General features: G+C 50.1%; 1 protein-coding gene across 3 annotated transcripts in view; it reads right to left on the bottom strand.

Moving 5' to 3' along the window:
• Positions 1 to 22,063, bottom strand: part of HLF (HLF transcription factor, PAR bZIP family member) — a 71,048-nt gene that overhangs the window by 37,226 nt on the left and 11,759 nt on the right. For 2 of the 3 annotated variants that reach the window (XM_036269800.1, XM_036269799.1), the window contains exons 1-2: positions 12,114 to 12,590; positions 9,599 to 9,931 (exon numbers count right to left, since the gene is read on the bottom strand). In XM_036269800.1, coding sequence (XP_036125693.1) covers positions 9,599 to 9,931; positions 12,114 to 12,228 — 448 coding nt within the window. In that variant the 5' untranslated portion in view covers positions 12,229 to 12,590. Of the gene's footprint in view, positions 1 to 9,598; positions 9,932 to 12,113; positions 12,591 to 22,063 lie in introns of those variants that run through there. The other variant, XM_036269801.1, reaches the window with a different exon arrangement.

The raw sequence follows: 22,063 nt of genomic DNA on the forward strand, positions 1-22,063 counted from the left end.
CAAGGCACACTGAATCCATTCTAAGGTGAATTAAGTCTTCTGTTCGACTCTCAGGGCAGGTGGAGTTTAGCCGTTTGCCACTCTCAGTAGAAGAACCCCGCATATCTTGGGGAATTGTGAGCCCTGTTCTGAGTAATCTGATTACTGCAGAGCTAGATGACCTTGTGTGGCTGGTTCACAGCATGGCTTCCCATTGGCCAGGGCCTGGTGGCATCCCTCCCCAAGCAAACCTTGGCTTTTCCCATTCAGTTCAATCCAAGAGGCACTTCCTGTTCATGAATGGACAGCCTTGCTGCACTCTGTCCATTAAGGGCGGCCGCTCGGACGGCGCAGCCATGAGACTCTCCTCCTCTGCTCTCCTGGCCACGCCAGGCTTCTCAGCAAAGACATCCAAGCACACTGCTCCCCAGAGCTAATTAGAAAAGAAAGCATCGCTCTATCCCACTCAAGGAGTTTCTGCCAAAGCAGTTATTTCTGCTGATCCATTTATGCAATCCCACTTTCTAAGAGAACATTTTGTCACAGATGATTTAGTGTGGTAGCTCCCTCGAGCACCTCTCTGCGGCTCGCACGCCTGGCTTCTGGGACTCGAGGGTCTCCCGGGCACGATTCGAGAGGGAACAAGGTTTAATGAGCCATGAGCTATCTCTGATTTTAAGACCCCAAATTACAAAGCATCTTCCAAAAATCACCCATGAAAACACAAAGCCCTAGATTAAACTTCCCCAAACAAAACTTTTAGGAGCCTGGTGTGACGGGGGAACTGTGTGACTTTCAGGACAGCAAATGAGACTGGATCCCCGTGACGAGCTGGATGGGTAGGGACTTGAGACAATAACAGTATCTGTCCAAGTCAGAGGAGAAGGAAAACATGTTAGGAATGTTCATGCTAAGTCACGGAGTGCGTATCCACCGGAAGCCAACTGAACAGAAACAGGTACTGGATGGTTTTTCCCCAACAGACATTCGACTCTGCCAACACTCCTGTGACTGTCTACCACACATAGCTGGAGGTGACTGCACACACGGACTGTTATTTCTGATTGCGGTGAACCAGTTTGGGTCACGACAAGGCCAGCTCCCCGCGACCTTAGCTGGATGGCAGAGCACACTTCAGGGTCCCCGCACGCCTGCGCCACTCAGCAGCCCCCCGCCCTCCCGCCGGAGGGGGTGTCCCCCCGCAAAGCTCCTGTCCTCCAGCAGCACTCCCAATGCGGAGCACGTCCGCACCCCGGGGCCACCACATCTGAGCACGATGTGCAGTTACTTCCAGTTTCGGGAACGAAGGAAGCCACACATACAAGGTCAGACTCAAGAATGCAAAGCTGCAATAATGATTCCTTTGTCTCTCAGGAGTAAAATTAATAAGCTGGCCAGAAACGTAGCTAAGTATTTTTAGTTTGATGACACTGCTGCAGGTAATCCTTATAAGCAAGTACTCTTTGTTGTCGCTAAGGAATGAAGGCCTTCGTTCCCATTCTCCTTCTCTCACGTAGACACACACACGCTTACCAAACACACACACACTCCCAGAAACCCGCTCCGTGTACTTGTTTGCAAATAACGTGCGCTTTATAAAACAGAAGCATTTGAAAGTGATGAATGCTAGCGGGTTTGGGTTTGTTAAAATCTATTTTTCTACTCCTCTGAGACCAGGCCTGCTTTCAGACTTTTAAATTCTGACCATTCAAATCCCTCAAATCGTTTCCTTGCCAAAGAGTGTTTCCCCCAATCACCCAAATTACGGGCTTTACCAGTGAAACCGAAACCCTGTGTTTTTGCATTACTTTGTCTAGATCATTAGAACACTGTGTTTTGAAAAGCTGTTTGATGTTCAGGGCAGAGTATTTATTTTCAAAACAATAATAATAAGGAAGTCCCGGTTTGCCAGAGGAAACTATTGTGAAGTATCTAAAAATGTTTCCAATCCAACCTTGAACCCAAGTGGAAATGTCCACATGCAACTTCCCGACTCAGAAACCGTCCAGGGCTCCCCACTGCCTGCTGGACCAGCTTCAAGTGCTGGAGCCTGGCATTCCTGAAGCTGCCAGCCTGGCTGGCACCCACCTCTCCAGACTCATCTCCCTGACTCCTTCATACGAATTTTCTGCACCAGCCAAATTGGATCTACACCTTGTTCCCTAAACACCCTGTGGGCATCCCTGCTTCTACAACTCTGCCGCACCGCTGCCCACGCACCAGCCTGGCTCCTCCACCTCACTCCAGGCCCAGCAGCAGGGCCAACTCTTCCAGGAGCCTGGCCCCGGGCACTCTTGCCCTGGGCCGTGGCTGCTTCCTGTGAGGTCTGGCAGATCTTATTGTCTGCACCGCTCCCTTATTTATTCTGAAAGTCTCTACTCACTTTCTCTCTCTCCTCTTTTCAGTGGGCACTGGGGGCACCAGGACATGTTAGCCTGCTCACTCATCCTTGTACCGGAACGTTCTGTCTTCCCTGCTGCTCGGCAGTCTCCTCGAGACCAGCAGCCCAACAGTGCCCTTGCCCATGGTCCCCAGGGTGCAGTGCAAAGCAAGAGCTCCTTCTGGGGACCGTCCACGTGGCTCCTTGCTCCTGCAACCTCCGCTGTTGCTTTCTAGTCTTCAGATCACTCACTACAGAAAAGTTACAGGACTGACGTGGGCAGGGGTCTGCCTCCTGGGTGCCAGGCGCACGCCGGACCTTCCCTGCACTTCGCTTTAGGAAGCTCACATAAACCCATTCTGCAGATGAGAAAGTGAAGGTTCAGAAAGAGTAGGGATTTGCCCATTAAAGGGCCGCCTGGGGGAAGGAGGAATGATCATTCTGGGGCACTATGTGAAGTCTTCCCTGGAAGCAGGACATTGAAGGGAGACCTTTCTCCTCTCCCAGCACCATCACCTTCCTTTACAGTCTCTTTACCCCCGAGGCCATTCTGTGGCCTTCAAGGATCATTCCTAATGCCTGGTATTAAAAATGCAATAGTGACACTGATTGATTGGCTGATTTACTAGCAAACAGGTCGCGGAGAAGTCTTCTAATCGAGAACTCCTCTGAACTGCATTTTGTTTGTTTGACTTTCTAAATCTCATGAGCGAGGAGGGATGAATCAAGATTTCCCTTAGCAACCCGCGGTTACCAAAATCTCAGAGGCTAAGAGGGGCAGTCAAGACTGAGGGAAGCAGAGGAGATATTCAAATGACTTGATCAAAGGCCTTCACTGACCAGGAAGGGACACGTTTGGAGACTCGGGTGCTAGGTCCTCCCGTGAGAAACGAGAGCAGATGGCCGCGAGGAGGGCACGCGGGCTCAGAGCGCACCGTCCACAGTCCTCCGAGGCCGGTCCGGTGAGTATGCCGAAGTCCCCGGTGGGGAGTCAGACGCTCAGCCCGTTAAAATGACCAGCTGAAGACCCTGAGCAAGCCAGGCGGGGTCCGGATTCACAGCCAGGGTGGTCTGTTGATCGACTGCACGCTCTAGGACAGGGCTCCACAGCCCACATTAGAACCGGGTCTCATACACGGGTCTCGCACACGGGGCACGCGATGGGCACTGTGAACGGAGAGCCAGTAGGCACCGACGCCTGGGGGGAATTTAACTTTATTCCAAAACCAAGTTTAATGGCTTCAGGTGGACATTTGCTGGGGCCATGCCAGAGATTATAATAAATGAAAAATATTCTCATCCATTCCCATAACAGAAACAAATATAGACCTTGTACCTCCCTGTCCTATCTCATATATTCTTTTCCAGTGTTCCTTTTAAATTGTATTACTTCCCCTACTACCTTCCCTCTTCCCTCTATTCTCACTGCTGAGACCAAAAAAAAAAAAAAGATTCCTGGGTAAAAGTGATTAGTGCGGTTGGCAGAGAGGTTTCTGGGAAACCTAATAAATCACCGCTGTCTTTCATCCTCTGGTTTCTACTTTAGGATGTTATCAAGGCTTTTATTCTTCCCACCTCCCCCAGCCCCTTCCTTCTCCTCCACCTAGTTCTGTCTTTATACTGCTCTTTTTCTAGTCTGGTAGGCACAGTGCTGAGCTGCTAAGACTCTGCCAAGACCCTTGGCAGGAGCTGGCCTGCAGGAACCCTGCCCGCCACAGCGGTGCAGAGAAGACAGGGCCTCTGGGCAGACGGGCGGGACAGAAGGCCAAGTTTGGGGTCTGGCTAGCATGTTGGAGAGAGCAGGTTTCCCTGGCATCTGAATTGCCCCACAGAGCTCCGCCTGCTCATGCCAGGGTCAGCGTTACAGTTTCTCACGGGCACTCGCTGCAGTTTGCCTGGGAAGACAGGCGAGCGTGGGGGAGGGGTGGAAGCCGGCCAGCACACCACCTCGAGTTGGGTGAGCTCCCCAGGGCGCAGCCACGTGCCTGCAGCACACGGTCACACAGGCAGGCAGCCAGGGCTCTCACGAGAGCTGGAGGGGCAGGGGGGCTGGGCACCGAGCAAGTGGCTGTTTCCACACCGGCAGAACAGGAGGTGCTAACCCAGAAGTGATGTTGCTGGTTTCACATCAGGGGAGTGACTTGTCCTTACCCAGAATGAAGGAGAAAAGTCAAACAGGCTACATAGAATACGGGGCATGCTGAAAAGAAAATGCATGTCCTATTTCTGCAGAGGGAAGGGGACTAGATGAAACGAATCCCAAATATGAAGAGCAGGGGTTCAGAGAGCAGTCAATCATTCCTGTTCCTGCACCCAGGCCACTGACAGTATATTGACAGCTGCAGGCACTGAGTGCCCAGGTACCACACACCATGCCATCCTCTGCGTGAGTTATTTCACTGAACCCTGCTGAACCCCATGGGAGAGCGACTATTTAAAGAGGTTGAGAAATTGACACAAAGTTCCACAGAAAGCCAGTGTGGGTCTAGGATGTGAACCCAGGTCCCTGGGGCCGGAACAACCAAGTGGTCCTGTGTCCACACTGATCTGCAAAGACCTCTTGCCAGAAGGCCAGGAACTGCCATCCTGGAGAGTCGGCACGCTAACGCCAGGAGAACAGGGCACGCCCGTCCTCTGCAGGGCTTGGTAGAGAAGATAGAGTCTTAGAAGAAACAGAGAAACGTCTGCCTGCCTCCAACACAAAGCTGACTCTCTCCCGTGCGTGACCTCCTTGATCGGGTGCTCTTCCAAGCAACCCCAGGCACCACGCACAGCATCCACCAGCCTGCAGACGCGTCAGCAGGCTGGACGGGAACATATATGAACGGTCTGCATGTAAGGAAAGGGAAAACCGAAGCTTCACCTCGTGAGTTTGGGAAAAGCAAGTGAGTGCTGGAGCCTCAGCAGGACCTCCCCTCATCCCAGAACCACCCTTCGTCCCACAACCACCAGCATCCTCGCCAGCATCACTAGACCCCACGACCAGCGTTTTCCTCCCACGCCAAAACCGTCTCACAAGGGAAGGTCAGCAGAAACGACGCCAATTCCTTCTTACAGAGGTACACTGGGTTCTCCCCGGCCAGCCCACTCTCCTGCGCCTCCCGCTGATGCTCCCCTCTTCCCACAAACCCCCACACAGAAGGATTTTCACTAAGCCCATGTCCGGGCTCAGACCCAGGAAGAGTGCCTTCTCAGTTCTCAGTGGACTAGGGTCTAACCATGCAGGACACCCCCAAGCTATTCAAAGAAAAACCACCAGAAGAAACGAGTTCAGCTCTGGATTCACAATCATGTGATTTAAAAATAATCCTGCCTTTGTTTGCTATAGACGACTTTCCCCAAAGAGATCGCTGTCCTTCAAGCAACTGCTTAATTCTCGGGCCATCAGATCCTTATTTTTCCAGTACCTGGCGCTTCCCAGTACCACCTCGGAGGGCACCTGCAATGCAAACACTGGCGTGGTCAGGACGACTCCTGCCATCTCTGCTGGCCTGCGACGCCCAGGATGCTGCACCTCAGATGACTGAGGAGACCGCACCAGGTGGCTGGAGCATCCAGTACACACTCTAACCCCTTCAGCAGGATGTCACCCAGAAAGCCGAGCAGCACCCCAGAGCCACAGCAGGTCTCAATGGGTCCCTGGGTTGTTTCTTCGAGGAAAAGTACATGTCTTCTGATATTAAAGTCATTCTTTGATCGGACAGCGAGACAGAAGACTAAGGATGGGTTGCACAAAATAGGACAAGGGGGTTGGGGCAGTCATGGTACATGGAATGAGAATTCACCAGAACGCTCACCTTGTCGTTCCAAGACATGTTTTGGGCAGACCTAGAAATGCACAGCGTCAGCTCATGCTTCACCTCCCTTCAGCCAGACAGGGCGCCCCAATGACATAATGCGACTGAGTGTAACTCAAAAGATGCCAACAGGAGAAAACAAAGGCTGAATAAAATTACTCTGAAATCGTCACCTGGTTAACCTGATGGCGTAGTTTTACAGACTAAAAGTGTGTAACTATGCTCTTATTGATATTATATTTCTCCTTGAAAGCTAATGTCTCCCAACATTCTCGAAGGTTCTGCCGCAGAGCATTCCAGGAGGTAAAAAGCATCCCTGTGCGTTGACAGGATTTGGAATGAAGCCCTGAGTTTGCTGTCCAAATGGAAAGTCTGCATCAGAGGTTCTCAACAGGGGCGATTTTGCCCCCAGGGGACATCTGGCAGCGACTGGATTCATTTTCATTTGTCACAGATAAAGTGTGTGAGTGTGCGTGTGAGTGTGCGTGAGTGAGTGTGTGTGCACTGTTAAATGTCCTGCAATGCACAGCAAAGGCTGACCTGAAACATCAGTACGCCAAGGCTGAGGAATCCCGCTCTAGACTGGGATTATACGGTTCCCAGAGGCTCAAGGCTACATCTGTGCTCCTCCTTGGAGGACTTGCTTTCCTCAAAATTACCGGGGCACTTCCATTCCTGAGTGTGACAGTCACCACCGTGATTACATGGAACCACTGAGAACTTCCTCCTTTCTCAGGTCTGCTTGTCAGAGAGCGTCCATCAGGTCCACCCCCTAGAGTTTTAGTTTGTATCATAATCTTTGTAACAATCAACACTGTGTAAACAGCAGAGGGGTATTTTATCTGCATTTGGTGTTTGAAGAAGAGCTTTAAACATTTTTCCTTTTTCCTTAGGAGTATCCAGTTTTCAAGTCAAAGTAGATTATTTTGAAGTGTGTTTCCATGATAAAATAAAATAAAAAGACATGTAGCCTGGCTGGTGCGCTCAGTGGTTCAGCATCGACCCATGTACCAAGAGGTCGCTGGTTCGATTCCCGGTCAGGGCACACGCCCAGGTTGTGGGCCGGATCCCTAGTGGGGGGCATGCAGGAGGTGGCCAGTCGATGTTCTCTCTCATTGATGTTTCTATCTCTCTCCCTCTCCCTTCCTCTCTCTCTAAAATCAATAAAGAAAAAAATTATTTTAAAAAGACATGTAATTGAAGAGTTTATTTGTAGATCCCAGTGTCCTCTTTGATCCTCGTGCCTTTCCTTCCTCCATAGTCTGACATGTGACAATCACTGAAACTCAGGAGTGCTTTTCTGAGGACTGCAGATCTGACCAGGGCCCTTCAAGTTCCTGAGTCACTGACGAATACTGATCCTAATGACAAATGACCGTTACAGACGCCTTAAATCCCCAAACCCCGATTCTTGAATCTCACTAGGAACCAAGGTGTGAGGGCCCAGTATTTGCATGCCTCTCGGGAAAATATCTAGTATTTCTAACATAGTATATCTTGTGTTGGGGCAAAGGATTGCAAAATATGTGCCAATTGATGGTAAGTGCTAGGGTTCAGACACCCCAATCCAATAACTACTGGTCCAAACCTCCGGATATTTCTCTCCAGAAGAGGAAGTTACCCACGATACCTAACTACTCTAAGAAGGTATTTCAGAAGATGGGAATTGAAATAAATGATAAAAGTTGACACAGATATAACAACAATCATGACTGCTCTCATTAATAGAACACCTGTGCTAGTCATTGGACCTTTTATACACCGTACCTTTAATCTTCACAATAAATCACATAGAAATTATACCATTCTACACAAAGGAAACCCGATGCTTCGAGAGGCTGTCACTTTGTAAGGTCACACAGTTACAAAGCAGCATGTCCCATTCTGCAGAGCAGAAAGACTGAGGCACCACGGTGCCGTCTCACTGGGGCTCTGTCCCCTTCTCCCTGGTTTTTTTCCACTTTGCTGCTTGTCTGTTCCTGGGAAGAAGCACTGTATGTTCTTAATAACAGGGGCTCAGGTTCACATAGAGGAGTATTTTCCTAAGCTTCTGCAGCCTTCTGGGTGGTCAGAGGTTAAGACTTAATTCCATTCCGGCCAGGGGCCTTGAGCTGACATTCAGAGGAGGTTTCGGAGAAGGGGGATGGGCAGCACAGAGAGATCTGAATGGGAGGACTTGAACGCCAATGCTAATATTTCAAGGCTCTTCCTCCCTTGTATCATTTCCTTCATTTTAACCTTGCTCTGTGTGTCACAGAAATTCGACACGAGTCGAGGACGCCGGGTTCAGGAACGCTCTCCAGCACAAGCCTCCCATTGTCCTGCTTTCTGTCTTCCCCTGCAGCTCAGGCCCTGGGCTCCTCGACCTTCCTGACGATTTATCTGGCTGGATCTTTGTTCCTGGTTACGTGCACACATAAAATGGTCTTTCTTCCTGTTCGTTCTGTCCGACGGGGTGCTAAAGGCACGAAGCCACAGATGCCTCAGTGTGTGTTTACCTCTGGGCAGCAGTGGGTTCTGAAGTAGCGGTCATTTCAGGTGATGGTTTTTGTAATATTTCAACACCATTTACAGCTAACCTTGTGGCCTTGCGGGTTCTGATCAAAGTGGATTAAGTGTGTTAGACAGATGAAAATGAGACAAAGAAATGTCAGAACAATTTGCTTTATAGGAATACTAAAGAGAGACACATCGGGCCTGGTGCTAAAAAGGCGACGCCGTGCTTAATATGAGAGCTGCTTTGAGATTCAAGTTCTCAACAAGGACAACACAGACGAAAAGATAAAAAAGCTATCTCCCTATACCCCTAACTCACATCATTTTTCCCTCTAGGCCAGACAAGAGTGAATGTAGGTAAACCATAGCCTTAGAGTCTACCCAAATCATTCAGCAACAACCTGTTCTCTGTGCAGCTGGGGGGTGTGGGAAAGAGACGAGAGATGAGATGGACATCTGGATTAATTACCCAAATCATTAACTTTCAGTTAGTGCCTCTTCAACTGCGGTCCTTGGATCGGCCATACCAGAATCCCCCCAGAAGCTGGTTTAAAATGCATATTCCTGGGCCCTGACCCCAGGCCTGAAAAATCAGCATTTCTAGGGTAGGTCCATAGAACCTGCATCCAGTTCCCTCTCCAGGTGATACAGAGGCTCACTGAAGTGGGACCCCACTGCTGTGAGTTGAAAGACAGTCTGGGGCAAAAATAGGTGTGCAGTTTTGAGTACGCGAAACAGTGTTTATTCTTGCATTATCATTTGTTAATTACTGTATCATCTTCCAGACAACTGTACACCTACTTTTGCCCCACCCTTTTGAGGCTCCTCTTTTAGAGCGAGCTAGTCCCCCCCTGTCCCCCCCATGAAGATGTTTATGCCAACCCCCACCCTGCCCCTCCCTGGAGCCCTCCTCCCTGCCTGGAGGGAGAACCTTCTGAGAGTTTACCTGGTCTGACGGGGCTCTGCATACAGTTCGGGGACGGGATGCCAGGGTGAATGGGGGCGGAGGCCCGACTGCTGAGGTCCATGACGGAGGGGGCCGCTGAGGAAGCCGGCTGCAGCCCCGGAGGGTGAGGGCTGTGGTCATGCTGGGGGCTGGGGGGAATGCCATTTTCCGACAAAAACTCCTCCAGGTCCATGTATTCCAACTGGAAAGTATCTCCATCATAGGGAAGGGTTTTGTCCCATAAGGTGGGTCCCAAGAACGCCGACTGGGGGATGGTCGGGCTATGACTCTCATCATCCAGCTTCTTTTCCTTGTCTTTGTCTTTATTAAACGCTGCAGGAAAAGGGGAAAGTTGGACTTGAACAGAGGAAACGTGTCACTTTTTTTTTTTTTTTTCTTTTACCAACCTCTCCTCTGCTACAAAACTGCTAGTCACAAATCCAGAGTTGTCTGGCCGCCGGATTTGTGGAGCTAGAGTTAAAAGTTCAGGCAGGACATGGATCTCTGACTGTTTTTCAACATCTTCCTATTTACTTTGGAAAGAAAGCACCAGTCCTTGGGACAGGGCTACAGCATGCTCTAGGATATAAACAAGAGAGCACAGTCTTCAGGGCATTATTTGAGGAGGCAAATAATTTAAATCCACAGTGGGAAAATAACACCTGCAATTACATAAAACTGCTGTGACTTTTAAAAAGAACATAGGCAATAACCAGGCATGATTTAGCATCCAGGAAAGTCATTCCAGTAACAATATGAAGTTATTCAGATTTGGAAAGCCACTGAGTTGGTGATTCTAATTTTGGTAAAGCAGGGACTCTCCACCCTTCTTTGAAGTCATGTATTGAACACCTACTATATATCTCATCCTTTCCATATAGCATCTCCCAACATCTCATCATCAACTGTAAATAGCAATTATCCCCATATAATGAAGAAATGGAGGCTCCGAACCTCGCAGGAACTCGACCAATGCCACACACTGGCAAAGAAGAAAGCAGAAAACCCGTCCTGGGCTCACTTGCATGTGTTTCTAAAGCCACTGGGCCACACTGTATTTTACCAAAGGAGCTCTTTTAAATACAAAGTACTTTCTTCCTTCCCTCCCCACAACGACTAACAAAAATTGCACATATATGCAACCTGTCCAGAGCACAGCTAATGGAAAAGGTGGTTCCTCTACATACCTATGCGGGAGGTACACAGCTATGTTTACCTGGAGATACTGCCTCACCCCATGAGGGTTTTAACCAGTGCTTTGAATTCTGCCAAGTCTAGTACTCAGGCGCCAGTGGAATCTGGGATTAAGGAATTTGGTTTCTGAGTTTCTTCCTCAGAGGAACACAGCCTCCACCGCCATCCATTCTAATCCTCTACAGTCTCATCTCCCGAGAATGACTTAAAACACCCACGGAGGCAAAAAAAAAGAAAACCACGGAGGCAAAAAAGACTGCAGGCAGCACCTTCCTCCCAAGGGCCACTCTTTAAGGGGGGGGGGGGGTGACAGGGAAAGCAGTGCTCTGCAGACCGAGAACCAAACCCCTCAACTTTTGCAATGCAACAGGTTGTCCCCTAGGGCAGAAAATGCAAATGCTCCCAAGCTTTTTGTATCCAAAGGATCTTTCAAGACTTTACACTCTGAGCCAAACGGTCCGCATTTGCTACCGTGATAGAGAAAGCAAGAAACCGCATCAGCCCAAATGACAAATCCCTGATGGCACCAGCTTGGTCCAGTGCCTCCTCGCACGACCCCTGAGGTCCCGCTCCAGCCAAGGTTGCCTGGGGAAGGTTTGGGACTTACCAAGAAAGGGCTCAAGCCAGAGGAGGCTTCTGCGCGATTACACGTGAGCCTGCTCCTCTCTCCCCTCCCACCAAGAAAGTGCACCGGGAAAAGTGTCAGCGCTGGAGGCGTGCACAGCTTCCCGCCGAGAGACAATCCCCCCCACCCCTCGCCAGCCCTCATCGCACCCCCCCCCCCCTTCTGAATTACTCTTCACTGGAGAACATGCGTCTCCGCTCACACCTCGTGGGTTCCAAATCCTAACGAATAACAGAAACAATAATATGATCCCAATACCCGGCCTGGGCAGTGAGACCACCCCAACTCGAGCCCCCACCGCTAGGGAAGCAAGCCCTCCGATTTCTCCTGTCCAGCAAAGCAGCTCTGCCTGGCGCAGGCGGGTTCGCTCTGCAGGCAGATAAGCCCGGGTCTGGGAAACACTGACCTGTCAAGTTACATCTCCCACCTGCGCCGCCGGAGCGGGACCCAGAGAGGCTGGGCCGGGTACCCAGCGCTATTTTAACCGTTGCTCAGTGTGAGGAACCCCATTTTTCGAGAAGGGGTGGGGTGATGGGTGAGCTCCTCTATTTCATTAAAGCAGAGCCAGAATGCCAGGGGCCTGGGACGGAGGGAGATGGATGCTCCAGCGAGCTAAGGAGGGTGCTCTGCCAAAGAGGGGGACCCCAGGAGCGTCGTCCCTTCCCAGAGCGGGGCAGCCAGCAGGGCAGCGCTCACCGTCTTCATGATGAAGGGGGAGCTTCAGCGGGTTCTCCAGCAAGGACCTGAGCACGCCGTAGGGAGGCGGGATAAAGGTGGGATTCAGGGGGAGCGGTCGGGACATTTTCTCCATCGCGATGCAATTTTTTTTCTTTTAAAAAAACAAAATGTTGCTGAGCTTTTTCCTCCGTCCTTTGCCAAAAGTACTCGCTTGGAGACGAGGGAAAAAAATTTTTACTTGTATCTTTATAAATGCATCTGCATAAAAAAATAAAAACAAAAAACTTTCAGGTTTCCAGTGCAGACGGTCTCCGGAGAGCGCGCCAAGTGCCCGCCAGTTCCTCGGCGACGTGCGGGATGCTCTCACCTGTCTTGAACCCACCGTCTTGCAAAATGTTCAAATTGCAAAAAAGAAAGACAAAATATGCAGCCGGCCGCAGAAGGGCGGAAGACACCGCGCCAACGCAGCCCCGTCGCGCCAGCACCCGAGGCCGCGCGCGGTCCCACCCCACCCCCCTCCCCGCGCCTGCGGCCGCTGCTCCCCCGCGCTCCGCGGCCCCGCAGCGCCCGGCTCAGCGCATCCGGCCGCACATGTGCCGCGGCCCTGACAAGAGTGACGTCAGGGCCCGCACCGCGCGCCCATAGGCGTACAGGGGGCGGGGCCACGCGCGGTCCCGCCCCCGCCCCGCCCGCCGCCGCTGCGTGTTTAGCGTCGGCGCGCGCGCGGATTTTGGGGGACCCTGCGGAGCTGGTAGATTGCGAAGGGGAAAGAGCCAGATCCTCAGGTCCGAAGACCTGGGCTGAGAATCGGATTCTTTCAGAGTAGAAAGACGAGTGAGGAATTTATTTCAATAGTTTTCAACCTGGAAATAAGCTGGGGAATTAAAAAAATTCCAGATGCCCAGACTACATCCCAGATCAACTCAGACCTCTGCGCTGACATCCAGGCGGTTAATCCTCATCCGAGGATATTTTCTGCATTGATTTTTAGAGAGAGTGGAAGGGAGGGAGGGAGTGTGTGGGAGAGGCAGAGAGAGAGGGAGAGAAACAACTGTGTGAGAGAGACACACCAATTGGTTGCCTCCCCCAGTTGCCCCGGGGCAGGATGGAAGCTGCCACCCTGGGCACCTGATGCTCCAACCACGGGGCAACGCTGGCCAGGGCAAGCATCCTTCGTTGTTAAATAAGCAGTTTCTAAATAAGTGGTTCCAATAAGCAGTCAAGTTTGAGAAGGACAAGTTTAGATCACCTGGAGGTAGATACTCTTCTAAACATTTTTCCTGGCCCCAGCTTAGCACCTCCTTCTCCCGACCTGCTCCCTCAACCACGGAAATTAGCTCCTTCCTGGAAAGTCTAATAAGATACAAAAAGTAGAGTGGAGAGGGGAGCACGGGAAGGAGCGCTGTCAACTGTTCCCCACACTGTGGGGGGGGGGGGCACATGGAGACACAGTCACTCACAATTGAATGAGGGCAGGTGAGAGACACACCCTGATGGGATTTTAGAAATATTTGCTACAGGTGACCATCAGTAGGTCAAGTTATAAGGTCTGTATGGTAATTACAACAATTTCCTAAAGCATTCATAAAGGGGGTCTTGGTGTTCATTGCCCTAGCAGCAGCGTCACCCTCTGTCAGTTTGACCCACTGCAGCCTGGGTGGCCCGGAGCACTCTGCACCCCGGCTCCCAGTGTGGGTGGGACCCCCTCCTGACCTGGGTGGGCCCGGGAGATGGCATCCGGCGGGCAGAGCTTCAGGCCAGCAGGTTCTCCCCCTCACTCCCCACATCGCCTCTCTGAGACTCTGGCAGCAGGAGCTGGGGAGGGTGTGCAAGGAGGAATGGGCACAGATGAATGACATTCTTTCAGTGAGACATAAAGGCCTCTACAAAGGCCACATCCCTGGGCTGCGACACGGTGGAGCCTTGGTGGGTTCTACTGCCCTGCAGGAGGGAAGCCCCCCAGAGAGAAGGCGCCCGGAAGCCAGGAGACCAGGAGGCCCGCGTGGGTGCAGGGTGTCCCAGGCAGAGTGACTCTGGCAAGTGCCTGTTCCTCTCCGAGCTGCAGTTTCCTCATCAGAGGGCATATGATCAAATGACCTCTACACTCCCACCCCCACCCCCAACGCGAAAATGACAACAAAAAGTTTAGGTAACATTCTCAGCGAGGTGATGTTATGTTTCAGATTTCAGCCAAATTCTGGACACGCCAGACTTTCAGCATTCCACATACATTTACTGAGCATTTATATGCCACAGACTGAGTGCGAATGGGGAGGAAAGGGTGACTAAGACTATTCTGTCCCTCAAGAATTTAGTTTAGGGTCTGGCATATTTGCAAACATAATATAGTCTTAGAAGAGCAAGGATGTGTAGATAGCGGTGACAGGGGCACTTATTTGAGGGGAGTCCAATGAAGGTGTCTGAGCTGGGCATGGAGCTAACGGTCTCTCATGAACCTTCCAAATCCCTCAACTCTATTACATTACTCTTCACAGAAGAAGGGACTCCCTCTCCATCCCTGTGGAAAGGCAAAGGCCATTTCCCTGCCTCCATTTCCCCACCTACCTGTAAATCTGAAAAACCTAGTGGCTTAAAACAAGCCATTTCCTTTCTCACCGTTCTGCAATCTGGACTGAGCTCAGTGGGGATGCTCAGACGACTGGCCTCCTTTACTCCGTGTAGTGTCAAAGCCTCTCCGTGGCCTCCTTACGTGGTTTCTACATGTGGTCCCTCCAGCGGCGTAGTCAGACTTCCTACACGGCAGCTCAGGGCTGCCTAGGTGGGTGCCCGGGTGTGCAGTGCTCATCAACACTTCGCTCGCTCGCGTTCCACTGGTCAAAGCATGACACGTGGCCCAGCCCGAGTCAGTGCGAAAGGGACTACACGAGAGCATGGACGCTATGGGGCAGAGTTCATTGTGTGTGGGCCCCCCCGAGTAACAGCCTACCATAGTCATTCAGTTATTTTATGTTCAAATAAAGGCAAATAAGATCAGGGAATTTATCTAACATTGCTGGGGAGAGCAGGAGTTGGACCAAATCCTCTGATCATAAGTCCATAAGTAAGTCCAGTGTGTCACTGGACGAATATATATCCACTTGGTCAGCCATTCAATCCTAGTTCAAAACAACTTGGTAAAGCTCCAAGTGGAGTGCAAAGATACATCAGGCCAGAGAGATCATGTCGGAGGGGAGCTTACACACAGGCTGGGGGTGTGCCACGTGTAACCATGCCAACTTTTGAAGTGATCTTCTAAGAGAAATGTAGAAAGACTACCGAAGAGGCTTGGAGGGTAAAGAGATTCGTTTGGGGAAGGGAGCCAGCAAAGTTCCTCAAGCCAGGGCATTAAGGATGAACATGCAGAAATCAGGGATGGGGACAGGAAAAAGGGAACTCCGGAAGAGAGTGACACGGGCAAAGACATGATGGAGAAAGCAATTTGGCAGAAATCTGTACGTGTTTTCATCTCTCTTGGATAAGCAGGTAGGAGTGGAACTGCTGTGTCATCAGGTAGATGCATATTTTACTTCAGAAGAAACTGCCAAACAGGTGGATTATCTGACATTTCCAGCAGCAACATCGGGTGGTGTTAATTTTTTTTTTTTAATGTAGCCATTCCAGTGGATAGATCTCGTTGTGCTTTTAAGTTGAATTTTCCAGACGAAAAATGATATTAAGCACTTTTTAATGTGCTTATTAGTCATTTGTATATCTTCCTTTACAAATGTCTGTTCAAGTTCCTTGCCCATTTTTAAATCGGGTTGCCTTTTTACTATTGAATTTTAGGACTTTTAAAATATATTTTGGATACAGTTTCCTTGCAGATATATGTTGTGAATGTTTCCTTTCCATCTGTAGCTTGCCTATTAATTTTCATAACATTGTCTTTCCATGAGCAGAAGTTTTTAATTTGATAAGTTCAATTTACCAGTTTGTTTAGCCTGGTTTTTACTTTGGGTGAACTAAGAAACCTTGGACTACCCTGAGTCTCAGAGATATTTTCCTCTAAAAGTTTTATTTATTAAAAGTTTAGGTTTTTCTATTTAGGCCTCTGACTCATTTCAATTTAATTTTTGTGTATAATATTGAGGTACAGATTGAGGTTCTCTTTTTCTCGTGGGGATATCCGATTATTCTAGCAATGATTGTTGAAAAGACTTTCATTCCCCACCTTGAATTGCTTTGGTGCATGTATCGAAATTGTTTGACTGTATATTCCTGTGACCAGAACCTTGAACCCAAGGGAAATGTGTGCTTTATCTCCAGGTGCAGAATAATGCTATTTCTCAGTTTCCCAGGTTCTACTTCATATCAAGCAACAGAACAAAGTGCATTAAAGTTCATGGCTAAAATGAATGACCCACTCTCAACGGCTCATCGTTTTGTTACAGGACCCTCTACCAAGCTGTCCACAGAACTTCAGTAAGAGCCGAGAGGCAGAAGCAATGGCCCCTTCGCTTTTTATGTATACCAGCAAAGAATCAAGTCTACTGGATCCTTTTGGTTACAACTGTCAGTATTTCAACCAGTATATGCTTGAAAAAAATAAAAAGGCCCCAAAGAAATCTCCTTGTTGAACAGAGACAGACTCATAGACCGAGAGCAGGCTGACAGCTTGGGGTGGGTGGGTGGGCAGCTGGGAGGTGGGGGGATTGAGCAAAACAAAAAAAGAGAAAAAAATTCATGGACGCAGACAACAGCGTGATGATTGCTGGGAGAACGGGGGGGAGGGGGAAAGGAGTATGGGGGTGATAAATGGTGATAGATGGAGGCTTGTATTGGGTGGTGAACACACAATACAATGTACAGATGATGTGTTGTAGAATTGTGCACCTGAAACCTGTATAGGTTTGTTAACCAGTGTCACCCCAATAAATTCCCTAAAAGGGCGGGGCGAGCTACTCATTCAGCTAACACAATTGCTAGAGCTATGTGAAGTGGAAGTGTGTCCTATGTCAAAGACCACAGAGAACGGCCTTTGGTTTACTTTGTAAAGTTCTAGAACATTCTGGGGTGATGAAAATGTTCTGGGTCTTGAAAAGAGCGTGGGTTACACAAGTGTGTAAACATTTGTTTCAACCAGGTAAACCATATACTTAAGATCTGAGCACTTTACTGCTTGTAAATCATACTTCAATACAACGAAAATGAGAGTAAAGCAATGCAAAATAAGAGAACGCTCCTTGTTGGAAAAAATCCAAACAAATAAATATTATCAGAAGAAGATGGGACAAGGCAGTGGAAAGCCCTTTAATCGTCTCTTGGAGGAGGGAAGGAAGGATAGCAAAGCGCCTGAGGTTTGGACCTGTTCTAAAAATAGGCATGACCGTAGAAGAAAGGCCTCTCGGAATCAACTTCTTAAAAGATGCCCGGCCCCACTCTGCCCTGAAGCTCTGCCAGTCAGCCTTGTGCCCAGCCGGTGGTTTCCACCTGTCCTGTCGTTTCGGGCGTTGGAACAGTGAGCTGGGGTACAGAGCCTTCTTCGCGGCCCTCTGGGCACCTGCCCTGCAGCTCTGCAGAGAGATCTTCCAGCGCCAGCAGTGTCTGTGTATCTGACTCCCAATGGGTGTGAGACCTACTTGAACACACAATGCCTGCCACTGTCCCCGACCAGGGCCGGGCGCCTGGGCTGCATGGAGGTGAGCACGCGGCTATGAAGGGCTTTTTACGCCAGTGAGCCAAACCTCTAGATGAACCTGTTTATCTTGTTGCCAGGAAGGGCACTTGATCCAGGGAATTAATTCAGAAGTGAAAGGCACCACGTGGAAGTGCGGCTGGATAGGCCTCCCTCGGCTTGTCGGTCTCTCCTTCCTGAAACCTCTAATTCAGCTACACCACCAGCAAGGAAATGATATTTAACCCGCCTAAGTCCTGGAGACCCTCCAATCTGTTCGCTTGGTGCGGGCACAAGCAAACCAAAAGCAATAAAACGTGCTGGGAATGCTGAGCGCCCCTCCAAAGGCTGATGTGGTAGGTGCTTGCCCACGTCCCTGGTGCTCTGGCAAATTTCAGTGTGAAAGACTAGGAGAGATGGATACAAAACGTAGTAAGGCAGCAGATATGTGCTTAGACGTCAGAGGCCTGTGTATGTGTGAAGAAAGAAAGGTGAAGGAAACTGTGTAGAAGAGAAAGGAAGGAAAGAAGAATGTAGATGGCAAGGGGAGAGGCAAAAATCTCTGCAGTGTGTTGCAGTAGAATGAGGACCAGGTTCGGGGCCAGACGTAGTGTCGGTATTTACTATATTTCTACTAAAGTAATAACAACACAAAGGAGAAAAAGGGACAGTGTGCTGAACTGTTCTGGCACAGTGTTACACATTCTTAATATCTCCTATATCACTTGCAACAATTATAGGGTATACAGCATTTTTTTTTTTTATCCTCACCCGAGGACATTTTTCCATTTTTTGTTTAGATAGAGAGAGAAACATCGACGTGAAAGGGACACACCGAGTGACTGCCACCCGCACGACCCAACCTGGGCCGGGGACAAACTGCAACCGAGGTACATGCCCTTAGCGGGAACCGAACACGGGTCTCTCCGGACTGCAGCCCAGTGCTCTAACCGCTGAGCCAAACCGGCCAGGGCATGCAGCATTATTTTATCCCCATTTTACAGACGAGGGCAGTGAGGCCCAGAGACATTGGTGACTTGCGATGGTGCTCTGGCTAGCCAATACACGCCGAAGCTAAGAGTTGAGCATGGCTCCGCTGGACTCCTCAGGCTGTGTTCTTAGCCTCCATGCAGTACAGACAGACATCCATTCAATAAGCACCCTGGGCTTCCAGCCGGTTCAAATTCTGCTTCTGTCCTGGGACCTCAGATAACCTTTCTGATCTCAATTTTCTTTATGTGAAATAAATGAATGCCTGTGTTTCCCAGCACACAGAGCTGGCGGAGGACTACCTGAGACAGGGCACCTGGACGTGCTTGGTAAGTTGGGAGGGGCGAAAGGAAGGGAAGGATGGCTCCCTGCGGGCATTTTTGCATTTTCTGGTTTCTCCGCTCCTTTGTAGAGAGGCTCCCACTGAGCCTGAGCATCTGTCTATATAGTCCACAATAGTAGAGGCTACTTTCCACCCAAACACACGTGTCCTTTTTGCTCCTCACCCTTTTCTCCCTCTCTCCGGGGCAGCCACCTCCCATTGTTCCAGTCCCCAAAAGAAACCCAAGTTAGAAGGTCAGTGACAAATTAAGTACAGCAAGTTCCAAATACTGTAGTCCCTTAGCCAGAGTAGGGGAGGGATGCCCATTTCCTGTATCTTACTAAGGGGCGAGAAATAGAAATCTGTGGGTTAATTAGCACTTTAAAATGATTTCAAATCTAGCCTTGGCTGGTTGGCACGGAGGTTAGAGCGTCGGCCCACAGACCAGAGTCGTGGGTTTGATTCTGGTCAAGGGCATGCGCCTCGGTTGCAGTTCAGAAGACCTGGTGGGGGTCATGTGGAAGGCAACCACTCTCTCTGAAGATGAGTGAAAAAAGATCCCCGCATGAGGATTTAAAAAAAAAAAATTATTTCAAATGTAGTAAATATAGCTGAACTAGAGACGGTTAAGCCAGAGAGACAAGGGATTATCGTGACTCCGAATCCTACCTTCGATTTGCTCAGGATCTGGGGTTGATCAGGCTTAGCAAAATCAACTGGCATCAACCACACTCTAAAATGTAATTTCCAGCCCTGGCCTGCGGTCCTGAGAGACCCGGGTTCGGTTCCCGCTAAGGGCGCGTACCTCGGTTGCAGTTTGTCCCGGCCCTGGTCGGTTGTGCGGGTGGCAGCCACTCGATGTGTCCCTTTCACATCGATGTTTCTCTCTCTCTCTGTTCCTCTCTCTCCCTCCCACTCTACCTGAGCAAAAAATGGAAAAATGTCCTCAGGTGAGGATAAAAAAATAAAAAATAAATAAAATGTAATTTCCAGGCTGCACAGTGGGCTCTTTTAGGTTCAAAGAAAATATAAGACCAGATGTCCTTAGGTAATGAGAATCTACTGTTAGGCTAGACAGGCAGAGAGGAAGACCCCAAAACCCTGTAAGGGAATACATGTTGTCACAGACCAAGTTCCTCCATCACCAGTGCAGACCTGGGAGAACTGGAACAGTGGCCTTTCATCACGCAGAAATGCGGGGCCAGCTTCTCTCCATTCATTGTCTTCTTCCCTGAAGGTCACCGTCTTACATGGAGTTCTTGCAGTGGGTGGCGTTTCCCATGAGCCCTCTCATAAGCGACTGGCCAACCTCATGCCTATAAGTGTCTTTGTTGGGACATTAGTAACTGGTTCAATTACTAGAGGCCAAGGCATCTGGTATAATTCTGACACGTGGCACAAACCATGTACAACCAGGTTTGCTTGGTATGGCCCCCCTTTAGAAAGGAGCCCCGGGCATGCTAGCGATGTTGGATTTCATGCAGTACTTACAACTTAGTGTCAGCTGGACAGTGTCCTCCCTGCCCTGGAGGGAGACTCTCCGTGGGAGCTTTCTTGCTGAGCATGGAATCGGAGGCAGGTGAGCTGGATGGCCTTAAAGATACCAGGCAGTGCCAGCCGGGCGCACACAGCCTCCCTGTAACTTTTTTCCCGGTGCGTAGCCGTGTGGACGTAACGCCCCTGTCACCGGACTCAGAGCCAGGGTGAGAGAAGCAGGAGAAAGGGTCCTGCTTGGCCCGAGGTGGTTTCAGGTCTCCCCACTCTCAGGGCATACACGTTCCTGGGCAACTCATTCCCACTCACCACGTCTCGCAGGCATCGCATCTGCTGGCTCTGCACAGTGCTGGTCGGATGCCACGCTCACCAGCCTCCTAGGACCCTGCTCCCCGGCCCTTCCTGCTGTGTGTTGGGTCAGGAAGGGGACGTTAAGACTGATGGACTTTCAGCAGGTCTGTCTTCCTGAGACCACACCCTGCTCCCCTTCTGAATGCACAAAACACTGATGGAGGCTCTCTGGGCCGGTGCTGCGCTGGGCGCTGAGGGCGAAGGCAGAGAGAGTCTGGGGTTCCTCGCAGTCGGGTGAGGAGACAGCCACTTAACCAGACGCCTCTCTCAGTGTGATACGTGTCATCCGTAGGTAAAGGCAGTGTGCACAGGGAAGTAACTAACTCTGCCTGAAGGGCTGGGGAAGTCTTCACAGGGGGCCTCAGGGAAGATTTTACGGATAGAACAGGAGTAGACGTAGACGGGAGGCGGGGAATTGGAGAGAGACGCCAGTACCAGCACACAGGCATGGGATAGCAGTGGGAAATACAGGCTGTCCAGTTTTCTAGAATGCAAAGTTTACTAGAGGAAGAATAATACTGACGGTCGTGACAGGAACAGCTACTATTTGCAGAGCACTGGCAGGGCCGGGCCCAGCGCAGAATGCTTCCGTTGCATGTCTGAAGCCCACCTTCAAGCAACCCTACAAGACCAGCAGTAACGCTTCTTACCGATGAACAGTCTCGGCTGCAGTCACAGGGCCTTGGCCAGCCGGGGAGGTTTGGAAGCCCACGCCTTGCCTCCTCGCTGTCTCCGGCTTCTCTCTTGCGTTGTCTCCGTTGCCTCTGCAAACGGGCCTCTTCCATACACTGGGGCGTGAGTTCCAGCAGATCAGGGTTCACATCGTTGGCTCTCTTCCACTGGATAAGGACGAACCCTCTTTCTCCGTTTTTGTTTTCAAAAAAATCCCAGGGAAGGGCTCAGACGGGCTTACCTTAGGTCAGCGGCCCATTTTTTGGATTAATTAGCAGTGGCCTGTAGACCATGCTAAGAATGTGATCACCCCAACGGACCACATGGTTAGAGTGGAGGAATGGCAAGTTTCAAGAGGAAATCCTTGGCAGACAAAATCATGTGCCCACTGCCTTCTTCATCTCATAGATGAAGGGTATTCACACTTTGAGAGGTTCAAGGACATGTTGAGGTCACACTGCTCATACGTGGAAGACACTGGACTCCAATACAAGTCTCTCTCAGTCGTTCTCAAGCAGAGAGGAT

The sequence above is a fragment of the Molossus molossus genome, unplaced genomic scaffold (genome assembly GCF_014108415.1).
Source record: "Molossus molossus isolate mMolMol1 unplaced genomic scaffold, mMolMol1.p scaffold_m16_p_19, whole genome shotgun sequence".
Taxonomy (NCBI): Eukaryota; Metazoa; Chordata; class Mammalia; order Chiroptera; family Molossidae; genus Molossus; species Molossus molossus.